Source organism: Cloeon dipterum, chromosome 2, assembly GCF_949628265.1.
Source record: "Cloeon dipterum chromosome 2, ieCloDipt1.1, whole genome shotgun sequence".
Taxonomy (NCBI): Eukaryota; Metazoa; Arthropoda; class Insecta; order Ephemeroptera; family Baetidae; genus Cloeon; species Cloeon dipterum.
Window position 1 is genome coordinate 27688127 of NC_088787.1, and position 21378 is coordinate 27709504.

At 41.6% G+C, this 21378-nt stretch overlaps 1 protein-coding gene and 1 long non-coding RNA gene across 2 annotated transcripts in view; both read left to right on the forward strand.

Moving 5' to 3' along the window:
- Positions 1 to 21378, forward strand: part of orb (polyadenylation element binding protein orb) — a 34355-nt gene that overhangs the window by 6969 nt on the left and 6008 nt on the right. Inside the window, exons 2-4 of the mRNA XM_065477926.1 lie at positions 17554 to 17812; positions 19345 to 19496; positions 20574 to 20755. Of these exons, the coding sequence (XP_065333998.1) occupies positions 17554 to 17812; positions 19345 to 19496; positions 20574 to 20755 (593 nt within the window). The remainder of the gene's footprint in view (positions 1 to 17553; positions 17813 to 19344; positions 19497 to 20573; positions 20756 to 21378) is intronic.
- LOC135936442 (uncharacterized) lies at positions 5845 to 7800 on the forward strand. Its single transcript, XR_010574334.1, has 2 exons — positions 5845 to 6185; positions 6321 to 7800. It is a non-coding gene; the product is annotated as an uncharacterized LOC135936442 (long non-coding RNA).

Sequence of the window (21378 nt, forward strand, 5' to 3'; positions counted from 1 at the left end):
GCACTGGCACCGACTCGCCACTTACTGGTTTTTGCACCTTTCCAGCGGCTTTAGGGACGTGTGGCGTTTCAACAAAAGACCTCTGTGCGGGGAGGCGAAAAGATGGCCACATTGGACCCAAGGTCCTCTGCGGCCACGGCTACTCTAATCTTGTGCTATCTGCTCTGCGGTGCTATTGGGACCCGGTGAGCTCACGGGATTGTGCAGAGGTTAAAAAATAGCTCAAGAACCAGCCTGAAATTGTTTTACAATTAACTGCTGCCTAAAATAGTAAAGTCTTGTCATATAATCAAGTTTTACTAAAAAAATGGCAGGCAAAAACTTCTTCGTTTTATTCATAACCCATGTTACTGATATAAAAGACGGTTTGAATATTAATCTCATCTGATAGATTTTGGTTTCTTCACTTACTAACTTATGGATGAAATTAGCAAGTTTTATCAGGGTTCAGGACCGACATTTGCTCCTCTACGGAGCACGTCATATTAAGAGGCGAAACCATACCAGGCATATTAGGGTATGGCTCCTTCCGCTAATTATTTTAATAGAGCGAGCTGAGCGAGTGAGCATGAGAGCCGGCGACTCCATCAAGCCACTTTATATTTGCCTTTAATTAGGCGAGTGGGTTTGCTCATTACGCCGAAACGGCAACCTTGGCAAACAAATCGCGTTTCAGCACATTGAACACCGGTGAACATTTGCGCACGCAGTTTTTCCACAAGCCGACGCCTCTTGTTTTCGTATCACCATGAATGGGCATTAATGAAAATTGATCGGGAGTCGCGTTGTTTTTTTGTCTGAAGCGGTTCATTCATAAAGATGAGTATGCGTCGGTCTGTCTCTTTCGTGTTTTATCTCGCATCGCACTCACTCGCTCGCTCCCTTCTTTGCGCTCTCGACTTTTCCACCCGTTTGAACATCGCACGTGTGTGTTGCTGGCTTTGCCTTTTTCCAACCACCGGCGGAGGATATTATGTAACATGGCCCATTAACACGAGCCACCAGGGTCGTCGTCGAGTTCATTCATTCGCCGTCAACGAGAAATACACAAACAACAAAGAGAAAGCATGTGTGGGCCGAACGTGCCCACACATGTTTAAGAATAGAGTCACGTCAGAAAATGACATTAATGCAATAACCAAAGTTGCAATGGGTGCTTTTAATTTTTTCCCTTTCGTCGCTCGAGTTAGAAAAATGAATATGAGTTGACGCGCTTGCTGTTAACAAAACAAATTTGGTTGAATTTACAAATGAAATAAGATGCTGGTTAAAAAAAATGCATTCAGAGAATCAATCTTCCTCAAATTTGAGCAGCGGGGAAAACACTTTTACGGCGTTCACTGTTGATAACCTTATAAACCTCGTCAAAAGCATGTGCATAAAATGTGAGGCGAACTGTGAAAAGCCTATTTAACTTCATTTCATTACTCTCGCCTCAATTGTTTTGAATTAAATTGGCCAGAGCTTAAACAATTGATAAAATACCAAATCGTATGAGTCCCAGATATTCTGAACTTTGCATTAATTGAACACTAATTTACTTAAAATATAAACGTTATGTTTATTCACAAATTAGTAAAAACTTCTGAACGTCTAAAATTTTAAATTTTAATCAATTTAAAATATATTTTCTCTCTTTTGATACGGTTAAATGGTAGGCGCAACTTTCGATTTCCAGAGGCTCTTTTCTCTTCTCACGTCTCGAGCGGAACTGGCCGTGTATCGACCCGCTCGCATCTACATTGTCTCTGGCAAACAATTTCATCCAAATCGTCCGACCAGCAGATATATTCTTCGCGCCCGGAGCAAATAAATCCAATTCCGGCGTGACACTTGCCAAATTTATGCAGGCGAACGTATTTGTCGGCGGTGGCGGACGGACGGGGACGAACCGGACGCACAGATAGACGGAGTAGCTGGCGGGCGAGTGGCATGGCAAGCGGGCACTCTAAGAATCTTTCTTTTGCTCACCAACGGACCGACCTACCCACTGGCGGCACAGAAATCAAAGAACGTGTGTGCACACGCGTACGAGTAGGGTGAAAAAGCGAAGCAAAAAAGAAGTAAGAGTGGTCCTTTTAGTCCATATAGAATTAGTTCCCCTCAGACGGCCGTATTTGCAATTTAAGTTTGGCAAACACACACGGTGAAAAAGAGCTGCGGCGGAGAGAAGAGAGCAAATTGACTCTGGCCCTGGAAAATCGGCGGGGGCGGACAGGCGCTATATTTAGCTGAATCGGCGGGCTAGTGACGTAGGAGCCAGCCTGCGAAGGGCTCTCTCTTTGCTATATAGGTTGAGTCGCACGTTGCACTGAGAACCGCGGAGTTAAACTTGTTTGCGCAGTTCGAAAAATTGACAATCATGCATCAGTCGATAGATATTAATTTTTATTATAAAATCGTGTGATTCAGAAAAATAAATGTATTTTACGCAAAATTATGTGATTTTATCATGACTCATGACTAACTAAGATATTTGTGTAAGGAATCGATTGCTTTCCCCTAGTCAGAAAGGAATTTGAGAAATAAAAATTTTGACTGTTTGATGCTTTGCGCCAGATTACCAATCTCAAGTTTTGAGGTTTTATTTTCTTAATAAACAACAGGCTTATTACGAAATGTCCAATTCACATCTATTCTTCATGGACATATAACGTACTTTACGTTGGAAAATGCGTGGTATGGCGCATTGAGATGACGAGACCGCAAACCTCCCTTCACCATGTCTAGGTTGAATAGAGACGCGTTTTTCCAGCAGCTCGTATCTCGGCAGCCCATGTTATTAAATTTACCAGGCAAGGGCATTGTTATCGCGGCGGCGAGCAAACTTCCTATCATCTTCAGCCGGTTGCCGGCAAAAAATTAATTTTCCGCGGAGCTGGCTCGTCTCGCGCAGAATCTCCTTTTCTGTCTGGCTGAGATGGCGCCGGGGACTACTTTTCTCTCGCCAGCACACACGCATTGCTGTGCGTTTAAATTTATTTCAAGATTCCTAAGCGCATCGTCATCGCCTGCTTGGGTGCGACACGGAGTTATATTTGATGAATGGAGAACCATTCCTGCTCGGGCTTGTTTCAACGTCGAAAGTAAATAGTGCTTGCAGCAAATCTCAGGGCGCTGGCGTGTGATCTGCCTTCAAGGACCGCGCCAGCTAAATTGACCGATTAATCGGGTTTATCTTGCTTTCGCAGTTGCGTTTCACACGGGATATCCTGACGCCCTACACCTATCTTGTTATTGGATGTAATGCAGCAAGTCCTGACATCCATCCCTGTCGCATGAGGAGTTTAAAGTAACTGAGTCTCGTATGCTTTTTTACTTGTTGTTAGTCCTTGCTTTGAAAAGTCATGCTTTATATAATCAATGTTGCCTACAAAACTTAGCTGAAAGTTTAACCAATCTGGTATGCTCCGCCAATTCTTTCTTAACTTCCGCTCGAAAATCTTTAAAGAAGGCCAATTGAGCCTGAATGCGAACGGCTTAGAATGGCACAACCGGCAATGCAGGGATACAATAGGAGAATTTCTGGTATTGAAACTGAAGATCCGGTTGGGCTGATCCCTGTATGTGCGATTCGTTGGCAATCGAACTGCGCCCTCACGCTCCAACGACGGTAGCAAAGCCTTACGAAACTTGTTCTTTTGCCGAGCACGTAGACAAATTCTGTTGGTAAGTCCAGGGCAAAAGACGGCCGAAAGACATGCACGTAGTTCGCGAGAAGTGCTCATTTTAATAGGAGTCGATCGCTTCTCGCAACTTTTGTCACTCGCACTCGCGCATCGAAGCAGTTTTCTGTGCTTGGCAAGCAAGCGTGCCGACGAAGGGTTGCCGAGTTAAATCTGGAGGACGTTAGAAGAGCCGCAAAATCGATGGCATTGTCGCCCGGCAGCCGCCTTAATATACTCGCTCGAACCCGGGCTGGCTCCAAACGTGACTTGGGAAATGTATTTTCCGCGAAATCCCCACAATGGGAATGACGTATACACACTCTGTACCACTTGTCTCGCTCGATCTGCATGGGTACGTACAGACGGAACACTCTCGGCGCGCAAGCGAGCGGGAAAGCGTATTATCCTAAAGTCAACCGGCACGCAAATTGCAATTATTAATGCTCGGGCAGCCAAGTCGAGGGCCCTTTTTCGCCACTTTTTCCTCGTCTGTGCTCGAGGTGCTGCGTCGCCGCCGCGCCCATTATCTGATTGAAAAGGGACGACTTGTTGAGCCTGCGAGAGGCCGTGAGAATTTTCACCACCCGCCTCTGCTCGCGCCCTTTTTTCTCTTGCTCGCTGCTCGCTCGCCCGCTGGAGCCTGCATTTTATTGCAGAGATGAGCTGGTGCTATTGGAAAGTACGTATACGAAATGGGTAGGTTGCTGCGTTCTACGCTACTTCAGCTCGTTCTGATGCCCTTGGTAAATCGTCGCATTACGTGAGGATATCCTTTATCTATCGCTTAAATAAATTCATCTTAAACCTTGTATTGAAACCTGGTTTACGACCTGTTTGAAATTTTCTAGACATGGAAAATTTAGTCGATCAACTATTTTTTTCTAAACCCTGTAGAAAGCAACAGAATTAGTTTTTTCTCTAATGCATTTTAAATATTGTCTCTCATGCAAAATATTCACACCCCTTTTATTAAAAAAAATCCGATCGCATCAACCACCTTCTACCCTCCAAAGGGCTTGAAAATTTAAATTTATACCAAGACAAGCCAATGTATCAATAAGAAATTGTAAACAAATGCATATTCTGCATACATTTTGGCTTCCAATAAGAAAAGACAAAATTTTTAAACGAAAATTAATGGAATCTGAACTTTTAATCATTTGAATAATTACATGTTGTATTTTTTTGGTCTTGAATTCTACCTAAACTATTACAAATTCTAAATGTAAAATGTAGCGCTGAAGGTTCTTACATTTAATTTTAGTCAGTTATCTTAATTTTTTTAGTCGCCAAAATGATATTAGTAAACGAATCTATCAAGTGCTGATTACAAATCATTAAATATTTTTACACTTCATAATGCTATAATGCAAAATTTCAGCTTTTAGTGGGTTTCAGCCAGTATTTGTCTTTGTCAATGAAAAGTGGAGCAATTCTGGAAAAATGTGAACATAGTCATGATTTGTTCAATTTAGATTCAGAAACATCTATATCCTACCCGAAAAGGTATTGGTTACATGCTTAGCGGGTTAGGATATTTATTCCTATTGTTTTTTTTATCACAATCCTTAACTTAATTTATTTCGTGCATTACAATCTTTAAAACTCTAGGGTTGAGGAAAAAATCAGGGATGAATAATTAATGGGACCCTTCATCAGAATAACTAATTAAAAGAGGATCAACCTTCTATCGCTAACGTCATCATTCCATCAACACACTTGACTGGAGTGAAAACTTTCCTGATTGCGTTTCTAAATCACCAATTAAAGACGACTCAAGCCTTAAAGCTAAAGCTGCTAAGCTTAATTTTCCACTGTTTTCCCATTGCTAAATCTCAAGCTGCGATCTTTTGATGTCCTACGCGCTCGCAAACTTGCAACTTGCGTCCGTGCAGACACGAAGCGAAGATTTGATTTAATTTTACGACGGCACGGTGCTTGGCCGTTTGTCGCCTTGAAGCTCGACTCGTCTGTATTTTAAAAGCGACGGTGGGCACTTCTCGAGCGCCGTCATCTATCAAGATAAATAATGAGACCGTTGCACTCTGCTGACGTGGTGTGTGTAGTGTGTACGCTTGAAGCTACCCTGCGAAAAATCTTCATTAGCCAATAATACCAATGATAATTTAATCATAAGCATTATTGGAATAATGTTAATAAATGATGAATAAAAAATGATTGCAACACAATGTTGTGGTAATATTAAAAAAATAATGAAAAACAAATGTAAATAAGTTATTATATTAATCTTGTTTTAATATTACACCAATGTTAATTCAATGATATCAGTGCGCATGCGTGAATGCGTGCGCATCCACGAGTCGCAGACTCTGCTACTTCTTCCGCCATCACCGCATCAAGAAACAAACACACTGAACGGCTAACGGCTACGCTACGCGCAATTTTCGTTTTGTTCTTCGTTCTGCGAGTCGTTCGTCTGCTCTTAAGAGTTTAAAATACACCCATGTAAGGATCCTTGATGTTATCAACACACGCACCGTTCAGCAAATATTACAGGTAATGAGAATTATTCGTTTTTTACTTTGTTTTCATTCCAATTCGCGGTTACAAATTTTTAATGCTGCAAGCAGTGAGAAAACGAGTTCATGGCTTTGATAGAACATGAATTTTAATGCAATTTTTCGTTGACAGGCCGGGCGAGGTTGGCTTTGACCCTGTGGAGCAGACGAGCAGACGATGAACGAGCTGGAAGATGGACAAGGACAATGCGCGGCCTGACAAGAAGATGGCGAAGTTCGTCGGCTTTGAGCCGGGCCGCTTTTCACATCGCCGCCCAATGCCCAAGGACATCCACGACCCGCACCCGGTTTACCTTGTGGACTTTCTCTTTATGTTTGCTGCCCTATAATCGTCTTTTCTGATCGAGAACTACCCTGGCTCATCCATGAACATCCACCTTCCACGAAAATTGCCCCGCGTACCGCCACACCAAACTACTTTGGAACTCATAATAATTAATTTTATGTCCTTGTCATGCGTCTGTGCAGAATTTCATTTGTATTCACCCGGTATTTTTCTCCACTGGTTTTTTAACTGCTGTTTTAGCAACTCAATTTTTACCAATTTCTTGCGCATTAAATGAACTTTTGTCATTTCCTCCTTGGTATTAATATTATATAAAATTAGAGGTCGGAGTGGTTAAAATTTACATGTAGATATTTCCTTTTAAATTTTCATTTGCCTCAATTTCTCAATAAATTTATCTCAGACAATTTTTCTAGTCGCGTGAGCAATTTAATTAGAAAAATATTGAAAACTTAAGTGAAAACATGGCCTGCATGAAACTGGTGAAAATTGATTAAAAAAACCTTATTGCTACCACTTCACTGCATTTTTTTTTAATTTGGGCGTTTTGGAACCTTTGGTCCTTGACTTAAAAAATATTAATGACTTGTATGAGCACTGGCACCAAAAAGGGCGGTCAGAAATTGATTAGTCATGTGTGCTAATGGCCTGAACTTTACATTATACAGAGCCGCCATTATTGTTTCCAATTTTTATCACTGTCAATGCGGCCCGTCGGGCCGAACGATTTGACAAAATCAAACGTGACACTAATTAAAATTAATTTTGCATTTAAATTTTTCAAAATTCGTTAATAACAAAGCTAGAACTGACAGTTATTATTAAATGCCAAAATAATTTAAATTAGTGTGTCACTTTTGATTTTGTCGAATCGTTCGGCCCGACGGGCCGCATCGACAGTGACAAAAATGAGAAACAATAATGGCGGCTCTGTATAATATAAAGTTCAGGCCATCAGCACACATGACAAAAGTCCCTCATCAATTTCTGACCACCCTTATTCATGCCAGTGTCGACGTCGCTCTGTGTCCCAACAGGACGACGATTCGACTAAGTGGCCAACATGTATTATGTAGTGCTGATTTTAATTATTTCCCTACTTAAGCCCAACGACTTTGTCTCAATCCTGGCTGTGCACTTAAATGTATATTGTAAAACTAGAATGCTGTGACTAGAGAGAAACCCAACTGTTTTATGTGAAATGATGTGTAAATAATTTTTTATAAGTTATATAACTCTTGTGTGACTTAAAAGTGTTACAATAATATGTCTAGATATAATAAAAAAATAAAATAATTAAATAAAACTATGTATCTCATTCAGAAAACCCCTAATTACCAACATTCTACGGAAATTAGGACATCATTTAATTTTCATTTGAAATTAATAATAACGCAATGATAGTGGCCAATATTGGTGCCAATATTAGAACAATATTGAAAAAAGTCACATTTTCACATTGATATAACATTAGACGCCAATATTAAAACAATAATGGTTATTGGGAAATAATGTTACCCCAATATTAAAACAATGAAGATTTTTCGCAGGGTACTCTTCCGGACGCGTCCACCCATGCACCAGAATCGAGAGAATTGCCTTGCCGCCTTAAAACTGGAATGCACCAACCGAGAAATCCCAGACATAGATAGCTGCCACGAATAGTTCGGTCTGTGCCAAAGAATGCCGACTTTGCGTTCCTTGGGAGACTGATTATCAGTACGATCTTCATTTAACCTTGATCGCATAAACTTACTATATAAATGGCACAACTATTCGATTACATAAGATATTTGATGTATTTTATTTAAAGTCAGTTAATTAATAGCTTTGTGTAATTCATCTTACATAATTACTAGTTCTATACCCGATTGTTCTGTGGAAGTCAATATCAAGTGTTGATTTCACGACTGCTCCGTTCTAAATTTTTAGATGAGTAGTTAGAAATATACTTACCAACATGAGTGATAAAATACCTCTCAGTAATCAACGTTTTCAATTTTTATAGGCTTGGATTATTTTTCATATAAACAATTATTACTAAATAAATCTCAGGTGCTTGTCATTTCAAGTACTTCTGGCATTTCTGTGGCGGATATTTGCTTATTGCTGTTGGCCTCGTTATTATGTGAAGTATTACATTACAACAGTCATCTAGTCTCATCTTGCCCGGAGTCAGCGGAAACTCCGTCTCTGTTGAGAAAATAAAAAAGGCCACGTTTTGCCTCGACCTTTTCCTATGATGTGTCTGTCATGGGGGAAAATCAATATAGAGTCGCATGCTGGTTGCTGCGAAACACATTCTGCCACTTAGCAGCTGTGTTAGATAAGGAATGAGTTGTCGCATTTTGCTGCCAGCTTTTTCGCCAGATCGAATGGTCGGTCGCGGGCAATTAAGACGAGATCTGCGCGAATTTACGAGCCGTTTTCGCCGCTCGCCATTTTCATACCAAATGAAGTCGTAAATCAAGCTCAAAACATCAGCGTGCGATTTATTTCCCAGCGTCACGTCCCGGAAAACCGAGCGAGCCGAAAAGTTGCTTGGGAAATCCACGCGCGACGTACGTTCATATTTTCGTGGACCGCCTGCAGTGCAGGCCGTAGGGATGAAAGCGCGAAACACCTGTTTCTAAGCTTTCTACACGTGAATACAAAAAAGACTCTTTGGCACAAAGCTGCATACAAATCGGAATTTTGCGTTCCCTGCCGTTTTAAACGATCTATTCATCATACATGTTTGGTTCTATAAGAAATATATACTATAAGAAACTATAAGAAATATTTTTGTATCAAGTTTCAATTTATTAAGTTGCATAATCATTAGCAACTTTCACTCATCGAATAAAAAGTTATGTACCGCGACCAATGACTTAAAACAATAACTAAAAGGAATGAATTGCTATAATTGTAACGCCGTCTTAGCTATCAATAAAAAACTTTTGGATCAAACTAAAATCCATTACTTTTTAACTTGGGCAGTGAGATTAAGACTCTACGTCCTAGCAGGAGGACTTCGGCCCGCACACTTAAGGTGGATCCGCTGATGCTATTGCGCACACATAACTAGAAATGCGGTATCCGTCGCGGCTGCCACCACCGCATGCAAAACTGCAGACAAAAGATTACGTTTCTGACAAAGTCTGTGCTCTCGCGCCGCCAGACAATAAGTGCAGAAAAAGCGGCGGAGATGAGTGATAAATTGCTGTGGGCGCGCGCGAATACATCGGTCGGTTCTGCTGCTTGGTAAGTACTGTGCCCCACGAATAGCACACGCCGGAGATAATAAAAAGCGGTCTGCGAAGTTACTTGCTCTTTGGCTGCCGGGAAAGCAAAACGAAAAGCAAGCCAGCCGCCTGCCGCTTGCATGAATATGCCATTCGCTACGGTAAAGACTGCCGCCACTGCGCTTTAACTCTCGGATTTGCACTCAAAAGGTCGCCTCCCTTTCCCTGAAGCGTGGACGAAGTTTTCGTTTTTCTAATTCGTCTAATCATTCCAGCTGAAAAAGTGATAATTTACTCCGCTCTACTCTGCTATAAAATCTTATTTGTTTCTTGCTAAACAATGTCGTTTTTGGGTTGAATGCTGCTTGTTTATGAATTAATTTATCCAGTTAATAGCTGACCAGCCATGGCCAATTATTTATTAAGTTTTGCTCCTTGCATGCAAGAAAAATTTAAACTATTCGTGATGAAGGAGTTTAGTACAAAATGTTGTGCTGTGTTGTGGGAAAATTTGCTCCATCCTAAAAAGTTTCATTTCCTTAACGTTTAACATTGAAGACGGTTCATTGATTTTTGCTGTTCCGGTCGGAGTTTCCACGACAGATCTTTTCAATCCACTCACGGACGCAACGGTCCTTTTTATTGGTTTTGTATGTATTCAGCTTTTTTGACTGATAGAGATAACGAGGGTGTCCCTCAGTGTGTGCCAACGCAAAATCTCTCTCTTTGTGCAAAGCGTCAACCTGGTCGTGATCGTGCAGGCCGCGTCAAATTCCCACCGGAGCCTTGGTGGCAAACCGAAACCAGACGGCCAGCAGGAGTCTTTGCCTGGCCCATTGGGGACCGCCTTTGGTTAACAAGAGTGACCGGAAAGGTCGAATGGCGTCTATTAGATTTTATGCTGCTGGCGCGACCGCCAATATTAATCATCGACCTTCGTTCGTCCGTCCTCTACCGTCTGACGTGAATTCTTTATGCTCTCGTTCGATTTCCGTTGCGGCCTCTTTCAAAGAAATCATGAAAATTGTTGGCAATATTATTGATTTTTATTCAGATATAGCTTTTGTTTCTCTTTCTTCAGGCAAGTTTGTTGTGTAAACAATAAACTAGCTGGCAAAATCGAGCATGAATATTCAGCTGAGCAAGCGCGAACGCTGCACAAATATGGCACACATTAATTACGCGAGCAAGTATCAATAGAGGGCAAAATCCAAGCCACCACTTTTCCATATTTTATGCGGATCGTCGGCAACCCCTGGCGGCGGTGGCCGCCCCCACCCGGTTGCATGCACTGGCGCGAGTGTGCAGTGCATCGGGCGGCGCCGTCTCGCCACATTTGCAAAAAGCGGCACCACGTGGTTCTGGGGTGCTAGACTGTCGGTTCGTTCGTTCGTATTGATCGGCTCGAGTGGCGACTTTTATGTGTGTTGTGATGATGAGAGCGCCTCTCGCCGCTATTTTCCAAGCAGCCGACGCGCAAGGTTAAGATCAATCGGCGCCAATTTCCATTAGCCGCATGGCCGAACGTGCGAATTCGGTTGACAATGAGCCTTCTCAGGCGTTGTGTGTGCGCGTCGATTGATTGGTTATAATGCTGATGGTTCGTTCCGTCGGTCAGTTCGTTCGTCGGGGCCGACCGCCAGACGTGACCTTTCGCCACCGGGAGCAGCAGAACACCCCCACCCCACCCACCGGTGCCCCTGACTTTTGATCTCTGCAACCGCGCGCGCGACTGGAGAACAACAATTCATCCCGTTCCGTTTCTCTGACTCTGTGTATATGCCAAAGCATGTGTGCGTGCCACGACACGGCCTGCCAGGGGATGTGAAAAACAGCAACTCTCAGCCTTTTTTTATTGATAATGTTGGCATATTAAATTTAAAGTAACCAGTGCAGGTATTATTATAGTAGTCATATTTATGTAATGGCACCAATAATAAAGTATAACGAGATAGAAAGCGTATTCAATGTTGCTAATATCTTTGAAAGTTTTTCATGCCTTTTATTGTAAGCACCCATTATTACTCTTCCGTCAGCGATATTCACTCACGACCCTTCAGAATTTGCGTTTTTTATTCGCTCTGCGTTAAATAAAAAGCTCGTTATATGGTAATACGCCCTTTGTTGTCCAGCGTAGTTACAAAAAATTGCTACGAGCGGAGCTTTCGTTGGCTTGACTCGGGTTTGCATGCACCACACGAGGCATATTTTCCGATAATGACCAATTTCTACCGTCGCGGTTGATCTTTTTATGGCTTGTTAAGAGCCCTTTTGTCGTGGCCAACGACTCTTCCTCTTCTTCATACGCATGAACAAGAGCGTGTTCTGCAAATTGATTTCGGGGGGCGTACGCAAGAAGTCATTATTGCGATACACAAGTACCGTTTGTAGATGTTCGATTTCGCCAGTCGTAAAATGTTTCTATGGAGACGCACGAAGCGAAATCGGACAAAGGAAAAGCAATAAAATTAATACCTCTCATGCCGTTTCAAGCGCACTGGTCATTCCAGTTCGTGTTCAACTTAACCCCAGAATTGTTATTGTTTGTGGTTTGGCATTTCAAACTGCAAAGCAGAAATAACTTATATGCGCAATGACAGAAAAATAAAATGATAAACTTTCTCACTCTCATAATGATATAAAAATAATGTAGGTGTGTCAAATTTATATACGTCTCTGGTTATAATTAAAAAAAATGCAAAAAAACGAAGTACTAATATTCAAACTAATATGACATCTAACAATATTTTGACTCTAAAAGTGTCTTTTTTAATATGTTGAATGGGAAAAATTATATTTCCTGCCTAAGCTTTTATTTCAAAATTCCCTTGAAGTTGAAATTTTTACATCGGTTGTCATTTTTTGCACACTTTTCGTCATCCAAACTCATTAGTTTTAATTCTTGTCTTTGATAGTGCTATAACAAAACCTTCAAGATGCATTATTTTGGTGTTTTAAAAATTGTCAGGCAGTGTTCGCAATTTTGACCAGCCGGTTTTTGCCGGGGCGGTTAAAACCGGATGAAACCGAGCTATTTTTGCCAGGCTAAAATTGGCATTTTTTAAAATTGGTTTAATTTTTAGGCATAAAACGAGCTCAATTAATAATTACGGGAATAGAAAAAATTTTCATGAAATATTTTTTAATAAAAAGATTCAAAATCATGATTTTTCAGGTGAAACCATTTTCTTCTTACTTTACATACTTCAGCTCAAGGAAACCTAATTTCAGCCAATTTTAGCCAATTCAGCCGGCTAAAAACCGGTTATAACCGGCTTGGTCGAAATTGTTTTAAAAATGCCGGCTTTTTCCGAACACTGTTGTCAGGAAAGGGGCAATCTATTACGTAACAAAAATATAATTTAAGTATTTTGCATTACAAATTACATTCACGTATACGTTCTTGACTAATTTTTTGTTTAGGATTAGGATAAACCCTAACTCCGCTCAGACCACTCTCAAATGTAGACTAAGCAACAAGCATTTAAAGGTATTCCATCAGTGATGTAATTTGATTTGTCCTTTAAACTAATCCCACTCACACTGTAGTGACATTCACGTCACTTACTGCCTTATTTTTTCAAAACAAACGCGCTGCCGTCGTCCGTCGGGACAACATGTAATTGACGGCTGAAAACAATCGAAAAATCTAGATTGAAACCAGTATCAGGTGCACATCCTGCGCCACTAGTGTTACGTTCGTATTTTAGTTGGCAAAACAAGAAAAATTAGTGCTGCATAAAACCGCGTGAATGCGACAAAGTCTGCTGAGTCTGCTCGACGCCGGTTTCGTGCAACGCACACGGAGCAAAAAAGGCCGGTGTCTGCTTTCAATGGAGCTGTATCGAGATGACTGGTTCTCGCTCGCTGGTCGGGTGACAACTTGCTCTATTCTCCATAGACGACGATAAATTACTTGCACAATGTGTGTCTGCCTCAGGCCAGCAATCCTGTTGGAAAGTTCATGAATGAAATGCAAGATGCTGCTTCGCTAATTAAGCAGGAGAAGCGAAAGAAAGCGGAGACGACGACACCAGCCTGTGCGCCTATTACTCGTTGTCACGTACATGCAGTGCTCCGCACTGGCCTCTGACTTAATTTGCTGCTGCGCGAGACTAGCCCCAGAAAAGGGTCGAAAAAGGATTTGTCGAAAAACGCTCGAGTTTCAATTGCTGCGGGTATGTGCTTGTTTTGCAAAGGAACAAGAGAAATTCAATTATGGAATATGTGTTAAAGGTTTAGTCCCTGATGAAAATTTAAAGCTCAAACCTTTGTTTCGAATTTTAAAACTTAAGGGCATTTTTAAAGGTTGCTTTGCCCATTTTTATTGCCGATTGTTGCGTTGTTCAACATTTTATATCCCTCATTTAGAAAAATTGTACGACCTTGTAACGTTAACAACCCTAATATATATCGCCCTAAGAGAACAACGTTTTATTTTGAGCGTTAAAAATGGGATGAAAGCGTGGGTGAGTTTCTGCCGTTAAAGTTAAGTTTTCGTTCTCTGAAAATTTTACCTCCAGAGCTAACCTATCACAATTTTTGGTCCCCAACTCTCTCGACCCACCATTCTGCATTCTGTGGACCAATCCCTACAATTTCACTGTTCAGTTGTTTACAACTCTGAATAGCCTTCTCGAAAAACCTCACACTTTTTCAAGTAGCGCACTCTCATTTGTACGAAAAATTAACTCGTGGCGTGAAGTCTGGTATAATTGCTGGCCACCCGTCCACCCACTCACCATTTAATAACACGTTCACGCGTCTCATATTTCGCAGACTGCGGAAACCGTGCACCTTTTTCGTCCTGCCAGACACCTCCCGAATGCAATTTACGCTAAATGAAACTTTCCGCTATTAAATACGCGCAGACGGCTTTATTAAATCCGCTGACGTGGACAGACGGAAAAACTGCGACAAAAAAGAGAAGAATTGGAGGGAGAGGGTTGAGTAGCGAAAAAAGGACGCAAAAACACGAAAATGAAATAATGCGACTCTCTAGAGAACCCCGTCGTCGTCGTGTGCAGAAAAGAATCGGAGCCGGGCTGTAGGGGCGTGAAAAATTGTCTCATTCGTAAAGGTTGGCTTCGTTGAAGCTTTAATTTGTTGGCGCCGGCGGTTTGCACTGGAAATTGCTCTTTTGAGTTATTGTTGGTCTCAGGAAAGCTTTCTTAGCTTAACTCAATGAATCGCTATAATTTTCTTGAATAATCAAGTGTAAAATGATTTTGGTCATGTTTAAAGTTTGAATTTACCTTAAGTATGAATTTTCAAATTATAAGTAAAACTAAACCTAGAAAGCCATTACTTTTTGAATTTATTTAACTCATTGATATTTAAATAAATAAAAATATTATTTTTAGTCTTTTTTATTATTTAATCTCTAATCAAATGCTTCAGAAACTGGTTTCAATTCGATCGGAACGATCATAGTAACTTTCAATCTATGTAAAATATTGGAATTAAATTAGCACGGTGAACTCCTCTAATATAATGTAAATTATTTTACATCTCTTAGTTACAATTTTGGTAAATATAATTGATGCTTTTTAGGGAACCAGTATTACATTTAATCTGCTTAAAAATGATCCATGGTTCTGCAGGAATTTTTAAATATTTTATTTTAGGAAGTAGATCCATTATTACAGGAAAAATTTAGTTTCAATAACATTGTTATAATATTGCGCAGTAATTAATTTTCGGGAGAATTTTACTTCACGCACTCGACCATTAACATCTGAACGTATTCAAGCTCGCGAAACGGAACAAAATTTTCGATAGGGTGAAATTTGTTCACGTCCCTGGCAGCGTGAGTGAGTGAGTGTGTATCGATTAAAGCCGGCGCGCGTCCTCGGTTGCACAAGGGCGAACGCCGCGTGGCGTGTCTGCAAAAAGGGCGCATGCGATCCCTGCTGCTTTTGCGGCGGAGGGAGTCGACCGGTCGGTTGTTCGTTCGTTGGCCGGTCGGGTCGCCCGCCCGCCCAGCCAGCCAGCAGCGTTGTACTCGCAGCCGTGTACGCCGCCGGTCCTGACCTTTCTAAATAGAACGTAGACGGCGGCGGCGGGGGATACCTGTTGCGTTCCGCCGTCTGCTCCCGCAGCAGCCAGACTGCACCGAGCCAGCCCTCGCTCATTATTGCACTGCACCCGCCGCCGGTGAGTGACTCTCCTGCCTGCCTCTCTCTCTCGCTCACTCTGTTTAGTCTGACTCTGTCTTGAGATCACAGTCTGCCGCCCAACCTTAGAGTCTGCCCGCTTTTTATCCTTTGTACCCCGAGAATTTCCAGATTTCCCCCAACCTTTCTGCAATTTTCGTTAGTCGAAGTAATTTTCGTCGGAAAATGTTCAATTTTAATTCATCTTGAGACGCTTAAGTTGATCACGCTCCAAAGGTTTTCTTTGCTTTCTTTCTTCTTATTACTACACTATTTTTCACACTCTTAAGACTAATGTTTGGGTTTGTGAGTTTGCAAAAATTGGCTCTTGTTTGCTAAGAATTCGACACAGAATGACGGAAAAAATGAAAGTGGAATCAATAATCTATTCTGAGTATACTTTTCCGTCATTCAGTTACCTCCTTTATATGCGTGGGATATAAAAATAGGCATTTCCTCGTTTCGTCTGTTCAGGCAACTAATGAAATTGCGCGCCAACAACGGGGTTCGCACAATGTTTTATTTGCGTTTGGTTGCTAAATTAATATGTTAAAATAATGATTTTAGCATCCTTTTCAATGCAGTTATTTATTGGAAATTAATTAATGACCGAAATATTGATGCAGCCGGGATTATATTCATTCTAATCACGATCGAACAATAGCGATTACTTCGACATTGCTGTATGAAATCGAACAAATCGTTAGGAGTGAAATACAAATTATTCACAGATAACTGAAAAGAAAAAATTTGGGACGGGCATGAGTCTGTAAAAAAATACGGTTAGTTCCTATTATTGAATCGGAAACAGTGGAAATGAAAATCCAAATCAAACTCCGATCCCTATGTCATTAAAATACATTTTTTATTTACCAAGTCACAGATTTGTTGCTGGGCACTTTAATTGATAAATGAATGTCTGATTATTGAAACATCTAAATTAGCTGTGAAAATCAGACAGTCATGTTAGGGTGTGACAAATTTTTTATTTTCCTTACTTCCAATCTCGCTTTATTTGCTAAAAAACGGATGATAATATGTTCTCTTCAGCCGTTAATTAGATTTTGACTCTATCAATTATTAATTATTTTCTCTCGCGTGTTAATAATTTATGACAGCATACTGATATCAATAATTAAGTTTGAATGTTGGTTTTCCCCCAGCGGATTGTTAAGATGCAGCCAATCAAAATGATTTCTTTTTTTCAATTGTTAAAAATTGTATAACTTTCTAAAAATCATTTCACTTAATTTTAATAGAAACTACGCTCATTTATTTAATTAAAATCATTCGTATAAAATGTTTTTGTAAAATCAATGTTAATTAATCTTTATATTTTAATACAAATGTATATAAAGTCTAGGATGAATCATTTAACTACAAGATAAAACCGTTTCATATGCTACCCATAGTCACTGTATTGATGATAATTCCTAATTTTCTTTCAAAGATAAATCAATCTAACTGTCCGTTGCTATTGATATCAGGGTTGCTCAAGCTGATCGAGTGCGCGTGAGGTAGGCCAGTCGGTTCGCGCAAATAACTTAAGGCCGCAATTACTTAAAATCGCCTTCCGATTGCGTTGGGTTGGCCCAATGCAAATCCATTCACGGTGGCCGAGCCGCCCAACAAACCGCACAATCAGACCAATCTAGCACGTTTCCGTTTGTGTGTTCGCAGGACTTGGAGCCGACCATGGCCCAGGCGTGCTCTCCGCCGATTTTCGGCCTTCACCACCAGCCGACGGAGTTGAGCCTGGGAGGTTCGTCGTTGCACCCGAGCAGCGGCCACGAATCGTCGTCGTCAGCGCCCAGCTCGAGCTCCACCTCCCCCGTGACCTCTGACCTTGAGCACCAGCAGGGCGAGATTTTCCAGCGTATCAATGAGTTACTACAAGATCCATGCGCCGAGGATAGTCTATCCTCCCCAGACTACCATGGTGAGTTCCCCACCCCCCGACCAGCCACCCGCCCGCCCCCCTAGCACGAAGCACGGGGTTATTCACTCACGCTAGCGGGCGGGCTGGCGTGCCGATAGTTAGTCCGATTGATTATTGCCTTTCGCCGACGTCGAGCCGACTTTTACCACTTTTTACCCGTCCCCGAGAGGGATGAATGGCGGGCTGATTACTTTTTTCGCCAAGATTTTTTGCGCCTCTAGCAGCGAAGCCCCGCCGTCGCGCGCTGCCTGCCGGCTTTAAGCGATCAGCCCTTTTCATCTAATTTGCATTCGCTTTTCTGTCTGAAAGCAGCCCCGTCGCTTTTTCCTTCTTTTCCCTCTGCTTTTTCTTCTTGCAAAGTGCTCAAATCCTTCTTTCCCTGCCTACCCGCTTGCCTCCCTGCGACGCAGTCGAAATAACGAATGTCGTTGCCGAATAAAGACGCTATTTTGAAATACACCTGCGTGTGCAAACAAATCTGGCTACGCCCGGACAAATGATGAGGTGACTCCTTGGAAAGTGAAGGATTACGCAGACCACTATCATTAAAAAGATGAAAGAGTTAAGCCTCGCGTCGTCGCGCCGCAATTTGCAACGCTAAACAAATGATAGCAGTTTATTTTGGTACATTTTTGCAATGCTCGTCACCACTTCAAATCTTGTCGGTGGATGCTTGATTGAGTTGTCAAAAGAATGAGCGTGCATTAAAATAAAATTTCATTCAGTGAAACAGTGTAAATAATTGAAGAATTTGATAAAAATGGAAAAAATTACGTCAACTTTAAACAAGCAATGTAGGCAACCTGTGTAACAGACGTGCTGTTGAATTTTCATATGATATGGATTTGAGGTGTGAGGAGGAAGGTATGGGGCCTTCTGTCGACCTAGATTTACTAAATTTTTGTCAAAATAAATTGCGTAATAGAGTTTTTGAAGTCTGCAAAGCGACATCATTGTTCCTAAAAGCTGTGCCTGACGTAACTATGAAAGATGTGTCCATATTTTATGAAGATGTAATTATTTTGCACTGCACAATCGATTAAAAATTAAAGCTAAATCTATTTTATGAAAATTCTGGTATTGCAGTAAAATCGAATAAATGAACGCACTTCTCCCGTTAGGAAAGAGATCAAAGCATAACTTCCCGCGCGCTAGTTCAGGCTTTAATTTCCATTCGTGAAAAGCCAGCTAACACAGGATAACGCTCTTGCTCTTGCACGCACGAGTTGTAATAAAGGTCGCGAGGCAAACATTGAAGTATCTAATATTCATGAACTGAAGTTGGCTCTTAAAAACGCGCAATATTATAGCAAAATTAATATCGAATTACGTAACAATTTGCACGCAAAGACCAATTTTACCGGTCTGATGAACAAAGCGAGTAGCATACAAACGTGCCGGTGCGTGCAGCACAAAAGAAAGGACAAAAAGCAGAGCGGTCGAAATTGAATTAGCCAGACTGGCAGCGACTGATGGACGGACGCTCGCTCGCTTTTTGTCGATTCTCGACTAATTAATCGTGGCGTTGACAGCGGAGAGCCGCCGCAACCTCTCAGACCTTTTGACCATGAGTGTTCCACGAGGCATGAGGATGAACAACCACCCCGACAACCAGGGCCTGAATAACTTCAACCCCCTGCGTCTCCAGATTAACCGGCAGGAGAATGCCAATCAGCAGCACATGGTGAGTCTCGCAATCACTTTTCTTTTCTCTTTCATTACCCCTGAGGCTGCCTGCCCGGCGAAATAAAAAAAAGGAAGAAAGCAGTAAGTCTCACTCGCCGGCCCAGGTGCACGGATCGCTGCTTTTCCGAGCTTCTTTGTGGTGAGAAAGTCGGGCCTGCTGCCTCAGACGAGGGTAAAAAGTAAAATCGTCTCTGTAATCTGTATACACATACATGTGTGAGAGTATCGTGGACTTTGCAGCAGCACTTCCACAATGCTCGGCTGCGGATTTCTTTGTCACGCAGTCAAGCCGAGTTGTCATTTTTTTTTTCGGATTTCGCCGAAACCGTGTCAAGTGATGAAAAGGATTTTCCCTGTCTTCAAGCTGCAACTTAAACAAATAGAAAAAATGCTTCTCAAATAAAATTTTCAAAAATAAAAGTTTGAGGTCTGCTAACAAATAATTACCATTCGATAAATTTAGCTTAACAAATGAACAAAAAATAGTATCCACTTAGCCAATTTCATTGTAGTATCATTTGCGTGGACTGCAAACTATTTTTCACTATCGGAAATTAAATGTTGTCGTGCTTACTCTTCCCTCATTTGGTCAAGGTGAAGTTTAAATGGGAAAGAAATAATTCCATTGTGAATCAGCGGAAAGCAGCGTTGCGTATCTGTTGCTGCTCTGTTAAACACACGCACACACACCGTGGAAAGTTTTCGCACTTGAAGCTATGTTCCGAGAACTCTGACGCAGCAGCCTTCAGGCCAGTTTCGCACGCCTTCCCAAATCGACTTTTCTCTTTTGGGGAAGCAGACTATTCATCATTTTAGCTGCCCTAAATGTGAAAAGAGCGGTGAAACAATGAGTTGGATATCTCATTTCTCGGGCGAGCGAAAAATCCTCCCTGCTAAAGAGGCGTCGCACGCCCCTCGGCCTTTTTGCGTCGCTGCGCCGGCCAAGAAATTGCGTTATTGTTTTATTAAAGGATCGAGCGCATGTGTTTGTATGTAGCCTGGCCTAGTCTGATCTTTTTTTTGTACGAGCGGAAAACCAGCGTTCGGGGGTGAGTCATGTTGCGATCTTTTGCAGATGACGTCGCCAGTGGACGAGCAGGGCAACTACCGCATGATGTCGCGTGGCTCCAGCTATTCGCCTCCTGCGTACCACCACCAGAATCAGCAGCACCACCACACCCCAGACTACCAGATGCACCAGCAGCGCGCCGCGCCGCCCAACCACGTTACGCCGCGCCAAATCAGAGGATCTTTCAGGTAAAATCGAACTCATTTCAAGACAACTTGTCACCGAAACCTCACCTTTTCACGTTTTTTGTTGTGTTTGTGATTTTTTGGCTGGTTGGTTCAGTATGCGTTGGTGGAGTTCTGAGTCACACAGAAAATGGGATTCAAGTTGTGTTAGCAAGTAATACCAGAAACGGTCCACTAATGAATAAAATATTTCACAAAAAATAGTTTTATCTTTTGATTAAATTACATTTTTTATAACGTGTATGCCTTGTTTAAAATTTTCTGCTGTACGTAAGATAAATTGCAAAAATATTGCAATGTTCACCACAGATGACAAATATTTAAAGTACCAATCACATTGTTATCAAGATTTTCTTGAGAAAATATGAACTAATCTGAAGCTTATTCAATCGTTGAAATACAAATTAATATTAAAGCTGTGAACTTAATTTCATTTTTAAGAAATAACATGGAAGAAAATAGAGGTGTTTGGTCTTTCCACTATTTTGCGGTGTGTTCTCTTGTAAGTTTCAGATACAAGTGGGAATCTAATAATGAGTTGTGTGGTGATTGGAGTAGCGTTAACTCTAACCCGGTGCGTGGCCCTCTGTTGTGTGTTGCAGTTGTAGCAAAAAGGTGGCGGCAAC